The following is a 22,561-nucleotide window of genomic DNA, read 5'->3' on the forward strand; positions in this document are numbered from 1 at the left end:
TATTTGATTATCATTGCCTCCGGTAACCGAGATGGTAGCACTTCCATGCCTTAAGTGGTCCTGGTAAGGCACTTGGAGTATGGGGGTGTTACAAAGTGGTACCAGAGCGACGATCTTGAAACCTGTAACTAATGAACCTAATGAACCTAGGGAGTCAAACTAAAATGAACCCGGGTAGGAGTTGTTAGGTGCTAATGCGAATACTTGGGAGACGTCCTAAAGTCGCGATCTCGCCCTACAAATTTGAACCGGTCACTATGGGGTGTTTGTCGGGATCGCTATGTGTTTATCTTGTGTGTTGTGTATCTATATAGTAATGTGTTGGATGAATTGGTGGATGCATGCATATGAAGGATAGGAGATGTGTGGTGAAAGGTGATGAGGATATGAGTATATATGTCGTTGATTGAATAACGGAATTGCATGATAGTTGAATTATAACGTGGCTTATTAGAAACATGGAAAGGAAGTTATCGTTGTTTATATGTATATAGATATCGTATATATGTTTGTCGTTTTGCATAAAAGTATAGATATGGTTGAAAGTATTGAGTTGAGTATGCGGGTAGTATACGAGTCAGCATGACTCGATCGAGTGGGGGGCACTCGATCGAGTAGGTGAGAGACTCGATCGAGTGGGAGTAACTCGATCGAGTGGGTTATTTTTCGTTTATGGGTAGTGGTCTATTTTTGGGCACCCGATGGAGCAAGTTTGGACACTCGATCGAGTGGGGTCAACTCGATCGAGTAAGGAGGTGGCTCGATCGAGTACGTTTTGGATGCATTCTGGTCAGGTTATGGAGTCGAGGCACTCGATCGAGTAAGTGGGCAACTCGATCGAGCGGCCTCAACTCGATCGAGTGGGTTTTGGAACTCGATCGAGTAGGTGCTGTACAGGCCGTTTTCGTGTTTTGAGATATGGGATGTGTGTTCATGTTTACCTTTTCTTATATAGTTTCAAGATGCTGCCAAAGGGAACCGTGTTATATGCCAGGGCTGAAAACATGAGTGTGGATGAGATTGTTAAGATGTTGGAGCACCAAGATGCTCTTATAGAGGCTTTAAAGAAATTCGGAAAGGATAAAGAGGCGGGGGCAGATCATGACAAGATAAGTATACATATAGCAAGGTTTAATCCAAAAGAGTACATGGGCACGGGTGCGCCAATTCTGCTGGACAATTGGCCCAAAGGAACTTTGAGTGGAACAGGCTACGTTCTACTTGAGGGAAGCAGATGGAGAGTGGTGTGATAAAGTTAGGATGAGTGTTCTGGACTTATATGTGAAACAGGGGTTAACTGCTATGTCGTGGGATGAGTTTAATAGGGCTATGAGGCGAGAGTTTATCCCAGAGCACGTGTGTAGCAAGCTGAGAGAGGATATGGGGCTGAGCCAAGAGAACTTGGCATTGAGATTTGAGAAGGGGTTGACACTCAAGATCATGGAGAAGTTGCCGGTAGGGGTCCTTACAGATGTTAAGAAAGTGTATGAGTGTGCCGGGAGAGCTGAGAGGTTGGTAGAGATGACTAAGGAGAACCGAGAGAGAGCTTCTGAGAAGAGGAAGGCTGAGAGTGAGGGTGGTGGTCAGTCTAGTTACAAGAGGGGCGACCATAACCAGGTGAGAGCTTACTTTTCAGGGTCGGGGTTTATCGGTAAAGCTTCTTACGGGCATGGCCGTGGCGGTAGTAGTAGCAGTTGGGGGTAAGCTTGCTTTAACTGTGGTGGTATAGGCCACAAGAGGCATAAGTGCACCACTACTGTGAGCGGGGGTTTCCAGAGACCATCACAGGGGAGTTTCTCTCAGGGTCCATCTCAGAGTTATGCTAGTAACAGGCCGGCTGGGTCGTGGAATAATCGGGGCGGTCAGAGTAACAACAATGGTAGGGCTAACCGCAATGGCGGTAATTCATATCAGAGACCGACGACAAACAACAACAACCAGGGGTCGGCTGCTAAGCCGTCTAATTCAGCTAGTACTGTCTAGGGAGGTGGACAGAAGACCAGTGGTAAGCTGTTCATGATGGAGAAGAAAGCAGCTGAGGATGATGCTCACGTTATCACGGGTACTTTTCTTGTTAATGACGTCTTTACCTTTGTTTTGTTTGATTCGGGACCGTCACAGTCGTTTGTATCATCGAGTCATGCTAAGTTTTTGGGTTTGAGTGAGTATGAATCTGTAAAAGAGGAAGTTTTTACACCGTCAGGTGAGTCTGTATCTTATGGGCGGTTTTATAGAGGTGTGTCTATGATAGTTGGGCAGGTTGACCTACCAGTGGACTTGTTAGAGTTTCCTTTGGATGGTTTTGAGATGATAGTTGGTATGGACTGGTTGGGTAAGTATAAGGCTAAGATAGACTGTCATCAAAAGAGGGTTTCTTTGAGAGGTCATAAGGGTATTCGTGTGTCTTATCGTGGGTTTGTTGTCAAACCCAAAGTTAAGTTGATTGCAGCAGTGACCTTGAAGTCTTATCTGAGGAAGGGGTGTTCATTGATCTTATGCCATGTGAGAGTCCATAGTATCACTACTACAAAAATGATCAAAGAGAACGGTTGGTAACCGTTCTTTTACGTAGTTTGGACCGTCATGTGGCCAAGCGTTCTCTTTGATCTAAGAGAACGGTTGAAATCAAGTCAACCCAGTCTCTTTGTAACAACAATCAGAACGGTTGCCTTTTAGAACCGTTCTCTTTGATATATCAAAGAGAACGGTTGCATATAAGAACCAGTCTCTTTGATAAGGCAGTTCTCTTTGTTAGAGTTTTAGATTTTTTGGCGCCTTAGTTCTACCTTTTTAAAGAGAACAGTTGTGATGGTACTAATTGTTCTCTTTGATCCTGTTATTTTTTTTTTAAATATTTCTATTTTTATCATAAGCCTACATGATTATTGAATCGTATAGCTCATAAAAATTAAACCTGTTACAATTCAAAAACTCCAGCAATTTTTACACAAGAAAAACCTTCTGATTTAATTTGAATCATTAGGACAAATTCTATTGAAACAAAATACAAAATCGTATCATGTTGTTAAGAGCCTACAAATATCGAAGATACGCTACCATGTACAAAGCATAAATAAAAATCCTTCAATCCCCATCACTTAGTCGCATCATAGTGCAAACTTCAAAAAATTGTAATCATCATGTGCAGAAAAATAAAGCTTGCATCAGTTTCCATAGCAGGACTCTCGTGAATATTTGATACCGGGTACATAATTATGATCGATAAATGGCAAGTATGATTTACTATTTTTTCTCCTTTATTTACTCTTTAGCGGATCTTAAACACATAGAACACACCAATATATGACATAATTATGATAAATATGCTCATTAAAAACTCAATTGAGACCTTTATAAACTAAACAATAACAATTTACATCATTTTATACTATTTTACAGCAAAACAACAATATTTTTCAGCATTTTAAACCTTATTACAGCAAAACAGCAACAAATTACAGCATTTTGCACCATATTTTAGCAAAACAGCAATAATTTACTGCAAATTACACTTTATTAGAGCTGGATGTTGTGATGATTCTGCCCTTAACAATATATTTTAGCAAAACATATACTCTTTTATTTTTCGAATGTGAATATAATAGGCTAGTTATTCAGACTCTTGAGCATTGGTGTCAGTATCTTACTCCTACTAATACTACTATCAACTATATGAAAGGTTGGCGTGACACAAAACTGGTGAAGAAGGCACATGCCTTGACACTAACCTGCTGTTTTTACGTCATCTGGATCAACTCAATAAGGGCATAATTCTACTACATGTGGCACATCCTGCAAGAATAGGAAAAGAGATTATCAGTACAATTAGAAATAGAACGAAAGGAAAATTTGTATATCTTTTAAGTAATAAGGATAGTAGATGGCTGAGTAGACTAAAAAATTAACATAGCCCTTTGGGTCAATTTGTTAATATCTACATTTTGTATGTACAGTTGATTGTTCTTCATGATTCACAATACTATTATATATAAATTAGCATTGAAAGGTAGTCATGACACAGAAGTTCCTATACGACTATGTAAATTTACAATGAGCATATCACATCAAAGTAGGGAAAATTTTTAACACTACCAGCTAACTTACCAATTGTATCTGCTAAGATTGAACTGCTGTTAAGTTTGCAAAAGACTCGCTAGTTTCAGTTGGAGAGTTAAGTTCAAATGGTCTGTAGTGCTGTGTCCACTGAAAAATGAAAAATCTCACTCAAGAATCCATTTACGAGAATTATCATGCTAACAAAAAGAGACAAGGCAGCTTTGAAGGAACTATAATATCAGCAGTGTAAGGACAAAAGGAAGATGATCAAACAAGTTTACATACTATCAGGAGTATTCTTTTATATATAAACAAACTTGTCCGAGTCTTCTTCTGCACTACTACTATTATAAATATATGTGCTTGCCAAATGTGGTTTTTCTACTAGTGAAAGTACATAAACTAAAGAGGTTGCTCGTCCGGGCAGAAATGAAGTAAAAACCTATAAAAAAAAAAGAGTCGTCAACCAAGCAGGCTACATTCTCAACAGTTGAAGGTCGAGCTAAAAGCATGCCAAAATACCTCACTATGAATTAAAATTGTTAGGATTCATTAACCTCATTAGTATACATATTCATATATGAATTAATTTATTTGGTCATAAAATAAATACTAGATCTTATGCATGCAAACTTAATAAAAGGAGATGGAAAAATCGATTTCTCACCATCTTATTTTCGGCCATTTGGGCACCAACAAGATCTCTTTCTTGTTAGTTCTTGAGCTTTCCAACAATGGATGAATAAGGTTCAAATTAGAACCTCTCCCAAAAGCATATACCGAAGGAAAACCCTTAATAACTAATATTATTATGAACTAGTAATAATATAAGTCTTACTTAAAAATTGACACAAAAATAATTTGTATTGCTCTTGAATATTTCGGTCCAAGAGGGAGTATTTGTGAGGTTTTATTTCTCTAAGATTTTCACAAATTGTAGAGAGAATTAATTTTCTTACACTAGAAAATATTAGGTAAAGTTGTGAATAAATAATAGAGGAAAAACCTCTATCTTTTCTCTTAGAAAACCGGTGGGCTTGGGTGGAGGAGAGCCAATGCATGATGCTCATTTTCTTCCCAAGAAAATAGGTTTGCATGGCTACTATTAGGCTTTAATCATGATGTTTTCTCTTATTAAAATAATCAACATAATTTATCCACCAATACTCCCTCCAATATTTCGGTACATGCAACATAAAATGGAAGGTCCATTTTATTTTGTCATTTGTCAATTGTGACATATGTGATATGTTACTTGACATGTGAATTTTTAATGTATTTTTAACATATTAAAAATCAACATACTCATAAAATATGTCATATACAAAATCCACTAGTAATTCGTAATCACTTGTACCAAAATGGTTTATCAAATTATAAATTACAACGTCTTGTATTTATAATAAATTATTCATTCAATTTCAATTGTTTCGTAAACAATAATTTTATCTTTCAGGCCTGGCTTACAACATTCTAAACTAAGAACACTAACTCAATTTATGTGATATGTTACTTGACATGTGAATTTGTAATGCTACTATTTGCTCCAAAAGCCTTGTAAATTTGTCTTTCAGGCCTCGATGCGCGCACCAAGTTTGCTTCCCGAGTCTTTACTTCACGTCAGGTCCTATGCCTAATACTCGGGGACGGATTTAGTTCATTTTCCGCTGCATTCTTCCCATTTCTGCAATATTACACAAAAACACGAAAGTAGACGGAAATAGGGAAAATAGTAGCATAAACTACATAATTGAGCTCTGAAATGCGTGTAAAATAGGGTGTAAAACATCATATTTAGGACACGCATCAAAACTTCCCCAAACCAAACCCTTGCTTGTTCACAAGCAAGAACTAGACTCGATCTTAAAACCTAATGGAACGCGTTCAATCTCAGAGCTAAATGCAAACTGCAAAGCCTAAACCAGTTTAATGCTAAAAATCAACAATCAATTAGTAATATGAATCATGCAAACGAGTTATGTAGTCGTTAAAAATTGCTGAACCATCAACTATAGAGACTTATCATATTGGACTCTCACGGGTCGCTCATATCACACATAAGCACAGGTGAATATATGTAAAAGATAGAAAGAAGTAATTTTGTAATGACACAGTTGAGTTTTTAGACATGGAAAGAGAGAAAGCTTCTCCTTCACGAAAAACCTAAAAATACGATTACGATCATCTTCTTCGATCAAAATTCGATTGAACCATGGCAAAAACTCGCGCACGTAATAAAAATTCAACACAGGATGATAATAGTTTAGTTGTAGATTCGATTGCAGAGACTGGTAGTGGTTCAATTTCTCAACCTGAAGGAAATTTTGGGGATCCATTGGTGGATACATCTATGCCTAATTCAGGTATGGATACTTCGGCTACTGTTGGTCAATTGTTAAATCTTACTGGCCTCCTTGAACAATCTGTTGTTGTTGAGGATGTCACTCATGAATTGGATGATACATGTATTAGTCCGAAATCTCCGGCTAAAAATTTACCCACCACGGAATTAGGTATTGGAATTAACAAAACTTGGAGTTCTGTTGCTAAACCTAAACCTGGAATGAGTTTGTTTTATTGTGATGAGAGTGCCACAAATCAGAAAGTTAGTATTGATGAGGAGGATGTTTTGGATGAAATTAAATTCTGGAAGAATACTCTTATGGGTAATTTCTTGGGGTCTAAGCCTAAGCTGCAGCAGGTAGATGAGTTTGTATTGAAGAACTGGAACAATATCACACGCCCAATAGTGCAGTATTATAAGAAGGGGTGGTATAGTTTTAGATTCTTCTGTGAGGCGGATATGAATGAAGTTTTTAAGGGAGGGCCATGGGCAATGGAGTCTGGTAACCTTATCCTTAAGAAATGGTCACCTACTTTTTCTAAGGAAATGGATTCTGTCTCTGTTGTTCCAGTCTGGGTGTTGTTCCCTGACCTGGATCCCTTTATGTGGTCTGATAAGGTGCTCAGTAAGCTTGCTAGTGTTGTGGGGAAGCCTCTATTTGCAGATTTACCCACTACATATAAGTCCAAATTATCTTTTGCCAGGGTTTTGGTTGAGGTGGATGTGGCAGGGGATCTTCCCACAACTGTCTCCTTAACCTCTCCTTATCATGGTGAAACTTCTCAAAGGATTATATATGAATGGCTGCCATATTATTGTCATTGCTGTAGGAAGTTGGGACACACAAAGGATAAGTGCAAGTTCACTAAAATCAATAATAGACTTCAAGAGGTGAAAAAGAAGGTAGCTCAGGAGTATAGACCAGTTCAGACTATTGACTCTCAAAGCAAAGGTGATCAGGACTCAGGAAGCCATGTGCTAGGCCATTCTCCTCCTAAGTTAGGGGTTGGGTCCTCTACTGGAACAGTTGAAAAGAACTCAGAATGTCTAGGACTAGGTTCTGCCACTGTTCCAGATGAGTATTCAAAACCTAATGAAAGTGAGGTGGGCTCAGAATGCAATGTGCTAGGTCATATTGACACTGATGCTGTTGAGGTCATTACTCTGAATGAGGTCAGGCAGGAAAGGGATACTGTTCAATTTGGGTTTCAGTTAGCAACAACTACTCTGTTTTACAATCTGAAGGGGTAGTAGAGGCTATCATAACTGAGGTCCCTCAGGCTGGGGAGCCTCCAGATCCACGCAAATGATTATTTCCTCTTGGAACATTAGAGGTTTTAATGATCCAATAAAGCAGCAGGAGGTTAAAAGTTACTTAGCTAAGAATAAAGTGGAAGTGTTTGGTCTCTTAGAAACTAGGGTGAAGCTTCTCAACTCTGCTGAAATTATTAGGAAATTTCCTTTTTATTCTGTTCTTAATAATTATTCTCACCATTACAATGGTAGAATATGGGTGTTTTTGGATTCTAGAAAAATTACACTTCTTACTTCAAGACTACATGATCAGTTTATTCATCTGCGACTTTTACATCATATCTCAAATCAGATTATCTATGTCACTATGGTTTATGGCAGTAATGATGGTGCTCACAGGGAGAGGTTATGGGATGCTCTAAGAAGTGTGTCTGGTTCTGTTACTAATTGGTTAGTTCTTGGGGATTTCAACATTGTCAGGGATATGGGTGAGAGGATTGGTCCTAATCCTCCTTCAGTTACTGAGATGATGGCTTTTAATCAATGTTTGCTTGATTGTTCACTTGATGATGCCCATAGCTTTGGGTTTGAGCATACTTGGACCAATAAGAGAGACCCTACTGCTCGAATTTGGTCTAGATTGGATAGAGTTCTTCTTAATACTGAGTGGCTCACTCAATATCCCACTACTAATGTTCAGATTCTACCTTCTGGAATATCTGATCATTCACCATTGTTGGTGGAAGTTACTGGTTGATTTAAATTGAGAAGGACATTCAGTTATTTAAATTGTTGGGAGGATCATAAAGATTATAGGGAGACAGTCACTGAAGCTTGGAACATACCTGTCAAAGGTAATCATACTTTCAGGCTCTTTACCAAGTTGAAATATGTTAGGAAGAGTCTTATTTCCTTGCACAAGAACCATTATACTGGTATTACTCAGAAGGTTATTGCTGCCAGGGAAGCTTTGGAGACTAGTCAGAGACAGTTACAAAGTTCCCCTTTGGATCCTCTCCCTCTTGCTCAGGAGAAGGACTTGCTGGCTCGTTACTTAACTCTAAGGAAGACTGAAAGAAGTTCTCTCCTTCAAAGGGCCAAAATTCAGGATATCAAATTCAAGGATGCTCCCACTAGCTATTTCTTCTCCAGAATAGCTGCTAGGAAGCATCAAACTCTTATTGGTAAAATTCAGGATATGAATGGTACTATAAGGGAAGGGATTTATGAGACCAATAATGCTTTTGTGGAATACTATACTTGGTTATTGGGACAGAGGAAGAATACCACTGGATTAGACACTGTTATGCTAGATGGTCCTATTGTTCCTGAATCAGCTTGGGGTTCTATTTGTAAAGATATTGATGATCAAGAGATTAAAGCTGCTTTATTCTCTATGGATTCTAATAAGAGTCCAGGCCAAGATGGATTCTCAGCTCAATTTTTTAAAACTTCCTGGAATACTGTCCAACAGGATTTCTGTGCAGCAGTTAGAGATTTTTTCAGGAAAGGTACTATGCCTAAGCAAGCTAATACTACCTTGCTTGCTCTAATTCCTAAAAAACAGGTGGTGTCCACTGTTATGGATTATAGACCAATTGCTTGTTGTACAGTTTACTACAAGACTATTAGCAAGATCATTTGTGCTAGATTGAAAACTGTGTTACCTGAGATTGTGGGAAAAGAGCAAGGGGCCTTTGTTAAAGGCAGAAGTATCTTTGAAAACATCATGCTTACTCAATCTTTGGTTAAAGGGTATGGGCAGCAAGGTATTTCCCCCAGGTGTTTGATTAAAGTGGATATAAAGAAGGCGTTTGATTCTCTGCAATGGACGTTTATTGCTCAGATGTTGCAAGTTTATAAGTTTCCCCCTCAATTCCAGAAATGGATACTGGACTGTGTAAATTCACAAAGAACACCAGGTCTCTTATCATCCAAAATGTGGAAAATTGGGATTGAACCATCTCATATTCGCTGATGATCTTATGCTCTTTATCAGGGGTGATGTACCTTATGTTCAAGCTGTGACAAGATGTTTGAATTTGTTTGCACAGTTATCTGGTTTACAGGCCAATCCAGATAAGACCAACATCTATATGGGAGGAGTTAGAGAGGATGTCAAGCAATCTATTCTTAGAGATACTAATTTTGTGGAGGGAGAATTTCCTTTTAGATATCTTGGGGTGCCTTTGAATGAAGGGAAACTTACTAAGAGTATGTTTGCTGATTTACTTAGTAAAGTGCAGAAATGCTTACATTCTTGGGCAAAACAGAGGATCTCCTATGCTGGGAAAATAAGTTTGATTAATACAGTCATTTTTGGACTTGAACAATTCTGGTGTTCTACTTTGCTGATTCCCAAGGGTGTAATCAAGCTCATCACCAAATTTTGCAGGCATTTCTTATGGGGTTCTGAAGAGGGCAAAAGGAAGTTGATTATGAAGAGTTGGGGCTCTTGTTGTACACCACATTCTGAAGGGGGTTTCAATATTAAGGAGATCTTGTCTTGGAACAAATGTATCTTGTGTAAATGGATTTGGATTGTTGATACTCATTCGATGACTTATGGGCAAACTGGAATCACACATACAACATAAAGTTTGGTGATTTATGGACTATGTCAGTCAAGACTGTCACTCAGAAAGTTGGAGAAGTCTGCTGAAAGTCAGGAATGATTTAGTTGCTAAAACAGGGAGTATTGCTGAGGCAAGGGATTTCTTATCCACTTGTATTTCAGGGGGGAAAATGCAGCTTCATAAGGTTTATGATCTATTGCGAGAGCCAAACAGTAAAGTCAGTTGGGTGAGGGCAGTATGGAATAAAGCTGTTGTGCCTAAGCATAGTTTCATAGTTGTCCTTGCTATGCAAGGTAAGTTGGCTACTATTGATCAGTTAACTATCAGGGGTATGCATTTGGTGAATAGGTGTGTGCTTTGTAAGGCTGCAAGTGAAGATCACCAGCAGCTATTCTTTCAATGTAACTACTCTAGTCATGTCTGGAAGCACTTGCTGGACTGGATGGGTCTGCGTGGTAGGTCTATGCGTTTCAAAACCGAATTGCACTGGATTGCACACAGGCGGCATAGGAGACATTGGAAATTTCTTTGGGTTACTAGTTGTATGACTGCTTTGGTCTATAGTATTTGGGAAGAAAGGAACTCCAGGATTTTCAACAATGTGGAACATGCTGTGGAACATGTCATTCGTCGAGTCCAATTTCTAGTTAGTGTTAAATTATTACATGTGACTCCTTCTTCTCATGAAGATGAAGTGTTGTATGGTTTAAACAGCTGCTAATTGCTTTCTAGTGGTTCTACTTTGTAAGATTGGCCTTCTTATTCCCTTTAAGGATGAATAAAATTGGCTTGCTTTTCTTGCAAAAAAAAAATTAAAAAAAATTGTAATGACACTCACCTAACTACGACCTATAAGAACATGCCTGCAATCAAATATGAAAATAATCTCTACAACCGTACATATGCATTCCAACCATTAAAAGACCATGACACATGCCGAGGTAAATTTGGATATGTGAGGCTATGGGTAAGAAGGGGCTAAGACGAATTTGGTAAAAACAGAGTTATAGCCAAGCTAGTAACTAAGGGAACCAAATTAATAAATCATTCCAACTTCTTGCTCAAGATTAAACGATAAAGCGGTGCTAATAGTAAGCACAAATCTCACATTCTCCATACAAACTTAATTCCCCAAATAATATTAATCGCAACATGGGAATATAAAATCACCAACTAATGAAGATTCAATCATGTGATTTTTCTCTTTTTTTTTTCTTTTTTTTCTTTTTCTTTTTTTTCCCTTCAACTTTTCCTTTCTCATCTTTCCAACATCATCTCAATAAGAGCATATGCAACCAAAAATGGAGTAACAATCCCAAAAACTAAAACTACTAGCTTGACAAGGGCAAGCTAAATATAGGATGTAGTTAACGGAGAAAAAGGCTATTTACGCGCAAAGTGTGAGGCTTATGGGAAAAATGAATAAAGGGGTGGCCTCTTCCACATATGTCAAATGACCACAAACCGAATGCATACAGGTATTAAGCAGATTAAATTCATATTTATGCATGTTGATATAACATGTCTCATAAGGAGTACTACTCACATTCCTAAATAAACTGGTCATGGATGTCACCAGTTATAGGGCTCTAAAAACTCGAATATAATGTAGTTTGCCAAAAATCTAAGTCAAGTCTCAAGATTCAGCGAATAAATTAACGAAAACTCGTAGACTATGCATATGTGATTCTACTAATAACATGTCAATTTAGCACGACTTAGGCACAAACAGATGAAAATGCAATGTCATCATTGAAATACTACCGTTCCGACTCGACCTATATGCTAAAATAAACATGCATTTTTTGGATTTTTTTTGAAATTTTTCAATTTTTTTTGAATTTTTGTATATATATAGGAAATGAAATAAACAATGCAAGACAAAAATGTAAACGTGAATGCAAAACAGAATGGATGCAACGCAAAACCCTTCCCCAAACCAAATCACACAATGCCCTCATTGTGCAAAATCATAGTATAAAGAAGCGAAAGGAAATGGGGAGTTGCGGTAACTAACTAAACAAAACATGAAGTTAAACTCGGAAACTCACAAGACTTTTTAGCGCAAAAGGAAACCTCCCAAACCAGCGTGAGCTAGGAGGTTTCAGTAGCCAGCAGTGCTACCATAAGTACCTGAAGGGACAGAAAATACCGTGCATTATCCGAGAAAATAAAGTTGAAGCTGCAATTATGTGCAAAGAATTTAGCTGAAGAAAGCGATAGATGAATCAAAAGGTAAGAAATTAAGGAGAAAACACCCTAAAACTCCCTTTCGTGCTCCGCAAAATGACCAAACACAGCAGGGGAATGATCGAAAATAGGTACAACAGCGGGAGGCGATCGATCGACCATACACATGCGGTCGTCGACCAGGGCATCGAAACGAAGCTCTCGTGAATCGAAGTGGTCAGTCGATCGACCACACAGTCCAGTCGATCGAATGATATACCTGACGAGGACAATGCTTTCTTTGAATTAACTCAAATAACGTGAGTCAATATGGTCTAACAACCTGCAAATGCACATAAAACAGCGCCCAAAATTGCGCTAAACCCAAATGTAGAGTCTATAGCCTAAATAAATCCTAAGCAAACCAAATTAAAGCGAAGTCTCGCGCAAACCAAAGTGGTAAATAGTCTAACAAAGAATTGTAAATAAATTGTTTGAAAAAGATTTGATCAACTATTAGTTGATCAAGAATGGCCACGGAATGGCCCACTTGCTCGGCTTCTGGCTACAAGAAGTAGCCTCTACAGTGCTCATCTTCTCAGCTGCACTCCTAACAACTCCAATATCCGCAGAACTCAACGGATCAACATCTCTAACATCTTCCCAATCACGGACCTCGTTTGGCTCATCGAAATCCAAATCGGACTCCGTCACTTTGACTGGCTCCTCATCAGGCTCCTCATCAGTTGCATAGCTCAGACACCCTAGACCGCCTCTCTGCACAATGGGCTCTCTCACAACTGGAGCAACACGCGGCTCTAAATTCCCCAAACCAGCTCCTGCAACAGCCAAAACAGAAGGATCTTCCTCCAATTTGCTCCCAGTCTAGGGCGGAGGTGTTATAGCAGAATTAGGCATAGGGGTAGGAATATCAGGTAATACAACATAAGATTTAACTACATTGCAAGTTACTGGGTACATAGCATCCTTCTTCTTATAGGTCTGGGCAAAAATAATGGACTGTTTTCCTACCTTAAAGGTCAATGTCCCTGAGCCAACATCTATAACTGCACCAGCAGTGTGCAGAAATGGTCTACCCAAAATGATAGGAATGTGAGCATCCTCGGGTATATCTAGCACAACGAAGTCAACTGAGAAAAAGAACTTTCCTATTTGCACATGAATATTCTCTAAGACTCCTATAAGCTGGACCGCAGAACGATCAGCCATCTGCACTGTCATGTTTGTAATTGCAAACCTAGTCAATCTCAATTTCTTAGCAAGACTCAAAGGCATAACACTAATACTGGCCTCTAGGTCACACAATGCCTTCTCAATAGAAAAAGGTTCCAATATTACATGGGACTGAAAAACTACCTGGGTCTTCTAGCTTATGAGGTGCAGTATGAGTCAAATAGGAACATGACTCCTCAGTTAATGCGACAGATTGCACAATATCAAGTGACTTCTTTTTAGACAACAGCTGCTTCATAAATTTTATATAGGTAGGCACTTGATTAACTAATTCTAAGAAAGGAACTTGCACATTTAAACTACGAATAACATTTTCAAACTTGTTAAACGATACCTGTTCCTTTGTCGGCACCAATCTCTCCGGATAAGGGGCTATAAGAAGCAACTTAGCCCTCTCCTCTAGGTCTCTCATACCGGCGTCAGTGGATTTAGGCTGAAAATCCACTACTTTGTCCTTGTTGTAGCTCGAACCTTCTTCAGACCGTCTCAGGAATGAACCATTAACCGTCGTAGGGTCATACTTTTGAACCGGAACTGACCCATCAGCATTTGGATCTTGCCTCGATAATTTCGGAGTCGTCGTACCCCGAAATAAGTAGTCCCTCAAGTTATCTGGCATTGGAGGACGAAAAGGTTCACGATCAGACGTATCTTCAGTCGATCGACCATGTAGTTGATCGATCGATCGCTTCCGCAGACAGAAACTTCATCGTTATCCGAGCTAGTCGATCGACCAGGTGTGTCAGTCGATCGACTGATATACCTGCTGATCGTCTTTTTCTTGCTACTATTCATTCCAGCCTTTTTCTTACTCGGTTCCGCCTCATCTTTTTCAGTAACATCTTCGACCATAGTGGGCCCATCAAGGGTAGACCCACTCCTCAAAGTAATCGCATTTAGAGTCTCTTTTTGACCCGGCTGCGACGGTAAATGCCCCGGAGCTCTAGTTGCACTTTTGCTTGCCAATTGGGCAATTTGACTCTCCAACATTTTTGTAGAAGTCTCTCTAGCTAGAGACTCCTTTTGCAGCAAACCCGACAAATTCTAAACCATGTTTTTCAATTCAGAAATATCAGAACCTTGAAATTGCTGTTGTTGGGGCACATAGGGAGGCTTTTGATACTGCTGCTGCTTATGAGGGGGTACATAGTTTTGTTGCTGCTACGGACCCGGATTAAGGACATTCTGGTTAGTCCACCTCAAATTGGGGTGGACATTAGAGGGATCCGGATAAGTACCAGTCTGCCTAAAATGTTGAAAGGCAGCACATGTTTCATTTGAACTAGTACAAAACTCCGAAACATGTCCCTCTCCTCCACATCTTTTGCATGTAAAGGGACCGTCTCGAAATCGCATTAACTTTATATATCCCACCTTTTTGGGATCCCCCAAAATCTAGCTTGTCAAATCTCGCAGAAAGGGCCTCTATTGCATTTTGTAGTAGGAGATTCAATTTGCTCTTCTCGATTCCCTCTAGAATTTCCATGCTCAGCTTTATGAGTGGCCATATCTTCAATAATCTTCATCCCCTTAGTCTCTCCACTATTCTCCTGAAATCTGCCATTAGCTACAGCATCCAGGATAGCCCTCTAATCATCATAAAGCCCATTATAGAATTGATTACACAGGAACCATTTCTCGAACCCATGGTGCAAAATAGATCGCTCCAGTCTCTTGAAACAGACCCATGCCTCATGAAAATCCTCATCAAGACCCTGTTTAAAGCTTGTGATCTGAGCTCTAATCGCATTGGTCTTCGATGCAGAGAAATATTTTTATAAAATGCTAGGGCCAGCGAATTCCAATCAGTAATCCCATTAGCGGTAGCGATCCGGATCTCGGTACCACTCCCTAGCAAACATCACGGAGCGAGAATATGAACATCGTCTCTTTTATCCGGTCCTGGGTCATACCGCCGGTGGGGGTATGGAACAACAATAGTCAATGAATATCTCCATATGTTTAGTTGCATCTTCATTCGGAGCTCCCCAAATTGGTTTCTCTCAACCAAGTTAATGTAGGACGGTTTCGCCTCGAATTTTCTACTGTCATTGGCAACGCGAATCCCTTATAGAGATTCTCATCTTTTGGCTCGGAGGATCAAGGCTATACTTGCTTCTTCACCATATCTAGAGATGTAACGGTCTCGGTGAAGAAGTAGAAATAGGAGATGAAGGTGGATCCTCCTCAAATAGCGCGTTCTCGTAATAAATCGGATAGAGTACTCGGCTCTTCCTCGTCGGCAATACTCTAGATGTTCGTCTCAACTCACGCAAAGTCTTCTCGATCTCAGGATCTAACGGTCGTAATTCTCCACCCCGTGACTGCGATAAGAGGAAACTACAAGTAGAATATGAGAAACAGTTTAAGGAAAGTGTCCCTTAAACCAAGAAAAAGACTAAAATAAAAACAACTAAAAATTAAACAATTGCCTCCCCGGGAACGCGCCAAAATTTGATACCGTCGTAGAGTATCAAAAATAAAATTTATAAACCAAACTACTACTATAGAAAGTGGCAGTCAGGGTCGAACCACAAGGAGTCAAGCAATTTAAAGTTGTCTAATTTAAGTCTAAAGCAACGATTTGGGGTTTGATTTGAATGATCAATAACTAAAGGGGCAATAAAATTAAAATTAAACTAAAGCAAATAAATGAGCAATTGAAGAGATTAGATGAAATCAAATATTAAAAGGATGCTAAGATGGTCGGTTCACTGTAGTTTCGACGGCAGTATCCTAGGTAAGTCTGAAATAATCACGTAAGACGGGAAAATAAGAAGTCCTCTCGGTCCTTTCTTATAGGTAGCATCTTTCGATCTAGCTACGGGTCCCTAAGTATCACTAGTACTGACTCTCGCCCTGAAAAGTGATTCTTAAAAGCCTAAATTCTACCTATATTTCGATCTCAGTATAATTTAGTCGTTTCAATTGGTAGTCTAATTCCCTTCTCTATCTTTCGATCTTATGGGTCGGTCAATTACTAAGTATTCAACTAGTCGCGTGCACTCGATTCGTCAAATTAAGCAATTTAATCAATTAAAACGGAGCTGATCTTGCGTGAGTTGGTCGATCGACCATCTAAGCCGGTCCATCAACCGAGGGTATCAGGTCTTACGAAATTCTACGCCGCCTACTGACACGGCTATCGCAACCCTATCAAAGATAAAACCTAACGGTCTCAACTAAAATGTAGCAGAGGCAGTCGAGTATCGAATCCACAGGGAGGTAATGTAATTATAGCTGTCTATTTCTAACCCTATGGTAACAAATGGGGGTTTGTTTGAAATTGGTTCTAAACTACGAAGTTGAAAGGAAGAGAAATAAAATAAAGAGCAGTAAAGGCAATAAAATACGATTAAACTATCAAGAAGAGGGGGACATGTCGGGATTTCGGTTCACTACGGTAGTCCAATAACTCAGCTGTAAATGATTCAGACGAACTAATGTGAGACGGATGTTAAAAGGTCCTTTCGGTCCACTTTCTATCCTAAAATACCACTAACTTAACTTTCGTCCTCATTAGGGTAGTCTACTGTTTATAGCAGGCCTATTTAGTCCAATCTTTCGATCCAGGATTAATTTTAGCCAGTTTAATGGTTGACATAGAAGCGTGCACTCAACTAGGTCGGGAATTACAGTTAAATTGCTATAGTGACAGAGTATCGTGATTAATTCGTCTAATTCATCTACTAAATCGTCATCTTTCTACCGCAGATTCCCCAATCCCAACATGAAGGGAGTTTAGCTACTCATATCGGTAATTAAACTAACAGCAGACAAATTTCCAGCAGAAAACATAATGAATAAATAATAAATCGCAATAATGGAAATTAGGACAGAGGAAAATAAGAACACAAATGAGAAATTAAAGCAACAAATGATTATTATTAATAAAGGGAGAGAAAGGATTACAATCAATGCGAATCCGGCGTAAAGAACAATGAATCCGAGCAATAATAACCCCAAAGCAAAGTAATGTGATGAAAGGAATAAAGGAACGTAGTAAAGTTTTCAGTGGAGAGTTGATAATATGATCGATCATCCTAATTAACCTAGTAATCCGTGCTTAAATAGAAAACAAAACAAGTTTATGCGAAATAAAACATCACGCGGGCTAATTAAAGCCCAAACCCATAAAAATCACTCGATCGAGTGGATTAAACCACTCGATCGACCATCTTCTCAGCAAAAGTTACTCGATCGACCAAATGGTTACTCGATCGAGGACTTGGTCCTTGTGCAGCTTACTCGATCGACTGAGGAACAATTCGATCGACCATCAGGGGGTCTAGAAACCACTCGATCGACCAGCAAACAGCTCGATCGGCGATTTTGTCTTCATTTCAGCTCACGTCTTCACCCAAGTGTCTCGTGAATGCGTGCCATGACGCTTCCAAGTGCGATATCTCACTGGGACAATCCGTCTCCTCTAAATGCATGCAAAAAGGACGAAAAGGAGTATGGTTCCACTACTTTCGCGATCATTCCTACAAAAAGGACAAAATACACCAAAGTAGCCAATTCGGGGCAAAATACCGTAAAAACAGTATAGAAATGCATAGAAATACGTGCTGAAATAGGCTAAAAAAACTATACATTAGGCACGTATCAAATCTCCCCAAACCAAACCTTTACTCGCCCTCGAGTAAACTCAAAACTAAACTAATGGAACGGAAATGATAACTCGTAGCTAGCTTAACTTGTCTACTTGAGCCAAATTAATGCAACAAAAATCACAGTTTAAGCCAAGCGTCAATACGCAAAACGAATTATAAGTCATTCGAAATAAAGTCGACCTATCGACCTTGCAAGACCAACAAAATCGGACTCTCACGTGGTCACTCTTCTCTCATGAAGCAAAGGGCAAATGTATTAGGTAAAAGAGAGAAGAAAAGACAGTCACTCACCTAACTGCGACCTACATAGCATGCATGCAACAAAAATGAAAGACAATTCAAGTACTAATGCACAAATTCCAACCGATAATGTCCGTCACAGCCGAGGGTTTGCAAATAATATGGGAATAGTGAGGTTCAGGTGAGAAAAGGCAAAACAAGTTATGGAAAAGTGGAGGTAAAAGCGTCAAGCTAGTTCCTAACAAGACCATAATGAAACCATCCGGATCTCAACTGACTGAAAAACTAAGTACAAGTGCCCTTCACTTGGCACAAAACTCACTAGACTCAAAGCACAATCTCCTCAAAAAATATGGGATAGAACGGAGGAGTCAGACGGTGACAAACTTCCTCTTTAAAAGCACCGTCTGAAACAACTGACTGAAACAAACAACCCTCTTTGATTGTACGTCTTCAAACATCTTCTCAACTCTGACAAGAGGGCACAACTGTTTTCACAATTTTTTTTTTTTTTTTTTTTTTTTTTTTTTTTTTTTTTTTTCTTACGTTTCAGCCTCTTTTTTTTTTTTTTCTGTTTTTCATCATTTTTTTTTCTTCTTTTTCTTTCTTTCTTTCACGTTTCTTTCTCTCTTTTTTTTTTCAACACTTTTTTTTTCTTTCCTCCTTCCTTAGTACAAACACCAACTCCAAACAAGAATTACGGACCAAACTGCAATGGAAGACATACCACAAAAGAACATACTAACTAGCTTGACTAGGCAGGCTTAGTTTGGAATGTAGCTAATGGGTCAAAAAGGCAAGTTTTGGCTAATGTGGAGCTAAATGGGTGAAAGATATAAAGAAAGGGGAATTTGCAAGACCCTCCCTGCATGTGACACCAACCACAAACCCGAATATGTGCATTTGACAAGAAATTGAATGTCATAAATGTGCAAATGAGATGAACATGCTATGCAAGGAGTACTACTCTCAAAATTCCTAATGAACTGGTCATAAATGGCACCGATTGTGGCTCTAAAACTCGAGAATTTTTAAGTAGTTTGCCGGTTTATAGGTCAAGTCTAAAACAATCGACTTATATTTGAAGTAAATTCGTAGATTATGCGTATGACAAAGCTAAAAACCATCAATAAAAGTGCAAGGCTCAAGTAAAATGACAAGTTATAGTGCAATTTCATCACGGGAATCTACCGTTCCGACTCAACCTATATGCAAAAATAAACGTGAAATGTTTTTGAAATTTTTTGAAATTTTCTAATTTTTTTTTTGGATTTTTTGATTTTTTTATTGAAAATAAACAACAATGCAAGCTGAAAAATTAAACGTGAATGCAAAACAAATGCAGATGCAGACTCAAAAGGATGCAATACCCTCCCCAAACCAAAACGGACAACGCCCTCGTTGTCCTCCAGCATACACCAGCAGAAATATGGGGGAACGGGAGTATACAACCAACAAAATAAAAATAAAGGAGACAAGATGAAAAGAGTAAGATGTACATACAAAAACGAACTTCCCCAAACCAGCCAGAAAACTGGGGAAGTGAGTAGACCAGTAGCTACTCGTCGTCGTCGGCACCGCCATCTCCCTGGTACTCCGACTCAACAAGACGGTTTCCCCAAGCCAGCAACAAACTAGGGGAACCTCTAATCGTCATCTCTACCCACATCCTCCGCACTTTGGTGTGAACGGGGATCCTCGCCTCCTCTCTCGCGGCTCGGTTTGTGTCGCTCTCGGCCAACCGCACCTCTCGTGCTACGGTGTCTCCTCCGCCTCGTCCTCCTCCGAGTCGAAGGGAGTGGAGGGTACCCATCCTCCGGGTATCGGTAGAAGGAGGGATGCGGCCACCCCTCTGGAATCGGTCGCCGTGCTCGGATATGGAACTCGTAGAGCGGGAATACGACAAGGCCATATCCCGTCTCATCTCGCAAGGTACCGCACATATCCGAAGCAAGGCATCACGACGCCCTTGGTCCATGACCTCGGGCGCCCCTAAAACAGGAGGCCAAACAAAATTGGCCGGCAAGGCCGAACTGCATGAAGGAGGAGGGGTAAGTGGAGGCGCAGGCGTGGGAGTCTGTGTGGGTCCAGTCTGAGCCGGAGTCTGAACCTGAGGGCTAGATGACTCTCCGGCCTCCCGCTTCCTCTTCCGAGAAGAAGAAGCAGCGGTGAAGGTAAGGTGGTAAGTGGGTGGAGGTGGCCTCGCTCCCTCGGCAGATCGGGAGCGGTAAAAGTGGAGGAAGGGTAGGGCACGGCAAGGTAATAGACGTGGAACCACAAATCTTCCACGTCCTCGCGCCCTTCTTCGGGAACCAGGCGAAGTCAACCATGGCAGCCAAGTCAAGGTAAGCCTGCTTTTGAGGCGCAGTAAGTCCAGGCTCAGTGGGGTAAAGATGGCGGGAAATCCTAGTCACTAACCCGCCGCAGACAACAGAGGTCTTGACCTTCGTCCCAATTCCGTTCAATCCGAGCTACCAAGTAAGCAATGTTTAGAACAAACGGGTACCGTAGTCAATGTTAAGGTACCCGCGAGAATCGCTAGCTCGGTGTTGGTCACGTTATTGGGCTCGTGTCGCCCAAAGATGGTCTCTCCTATCGATCGCAAAAAGTAACGGGGAGCGGGTAAGTGAACGTGAGCTCCCTTCCGCGTGGGGTAAGGAGTGTGAGAAAGTGCAGCCCAAAGCGGCTGAAGGAGATCCCGAGGTGGTTCGATGGGGCCGTCACTAACGAGGCCAAGAACCTCCCCAAACCTGGCCAAAGTCCAATGGTGCGACTCATTGCGGAGTCGGAAGTGAATGCAAGGACTAGAGTGGTTGGCATCGTAAGAGTCGGTGTCAAAAGAGTAGGAGCCGAAAAACTCGTATGTAGGGATACGAATAGCGCCTTCCGCATGGTAATCGACCCGACATACCCGTCCGTTCAACAAACTACGGACCTCCTCATAAATTCCTAAGGTCTCTAGGTCGATTCGTGCAATGAAACGGGTAGAGGAGAGAGGGCAACGAAGCAAAGCGGATAACCGAGTCCGGTGATCCGCGGAGCGAAACGCACGTGGGCATCCCTGGTAAAGGGGTGAGAGCGACCTCTCCCAGAAAAAATGCTCCGTAAGGGCCGGAAGTAATGGCTAAGCGGCAGCCGGGTGACTCGGCCTAGGTGGCAAAGATACCAGTTGTGGGAATCGAGGCGTGGCTCCTCGACCCAAAGATAGAGAAAGGCCCGGCGGTAGAAACAATGAGTGAAGTGCGGTGGTGACTAAGGCGGAGCTAGTGGCGACAAGCGCAGGGCCACCGACTCGCTCAAGGACGGATTTGGAGGTGGTACTAGTAGAAGGTAAAGAACTAGTATCCATCCTGCAAAATGATAAAGGGCATGATAAGAAAAACGGCTGCTAACCGTGGTTAAAACAACACGTCAACCAGAATGTGACAGCATGGGAATGCCCTATCAATCGAAGAAATTCGATTCTACAGCAAACAAAACCCAACAATTCCTCAAAATTTTTGAATTACAACATGCAAGGGCGATAGGGGACGGGAAAAAAAGTGAGCAAACGGTGGCATGTAAGAAACAATTAGTATGAGATAGGTCATGCCAAAGATAAAGACCGTCGAAAATCGAAATTTTCGACATAAATCGCCCTAATCATTTGTTTCTTTGCAAAGGCTCGGTGAAGCATGGCTAAGCATACATAGGAGTGCGATTTGATTAACAATCGAAGTAAAAACCGCAACAAGATGCTAGCTAGACAGAATTCAACAGCAAAAAGCAAAGTGACAGTCGAAAAATTCGACTATCCTGAACTCATATCACAAAGATCATGAGAAATTCGAGTTAACATGTATTAAGCATCGAGGAATTATGATCATGATCATCAAGCAAGCTAATTAAGGGCATACAACATTATCAAGTCGAAAATTTCGACAAAAAGGGGATTTCTGAAACCCTAATTCAATTTCACCTCAAAAAGATCAAAGTAATTGAGATTAAAATGCAAGAGGAAAGAGGAAACACTTACTTGATGATAAAGGACCTACAATAAGCAATTAATCTTC

The 22,561-nt window shown here is 40.3% G+C and overlaps 1 protein-coding gene across 1 annotated transcript; it reads left to right on the forward strand.

Moving 5' to 3' along the window:
- Positions 1-10,264: 10,264 nt before the first annotated feature.
- Positions 10,265-10,951, forward strand: LOC141639547 (uncharacterized). Its single transcript, XM_074448650.1, has one exon. It carries the CDS (start codon positions 10,265-10,267, stop codon positions 10,949-10,951), a length of 687 nt encoding a protein of 228 aa, XP_074304751.1.
- The last annotated feature ends 11,610 nt before the right edge of the window (positions 10,952-22,561 follow it).

Source organism: Silene latifolia, unplaced genomic scaffold (genome assembly GCF_048544455.1).
Source record: "Silene latifolia isolate original U9 population unplaced genomic scaffold, ASM4854445v1 scaffold_438, whole genome shotgun sequence".
In the NCBI taxonomy this organism is placed as follows: Eukaryota; Viridiplantae; Streptophyta; class Magnoliopsida; order Caryophyllales; family Caryophyllaceae; genus Silene; species Silene latifolia.

Excerpts from the sequence above, each read along its gene's own strand:
- LOC141639547 (XM_074448650.1), top strand. The coding sequence starts at position 10,265 with ATGGACTATGTCAGTCAAGACTGTCACTCAGAAAGTTGGAGAAGTCTG.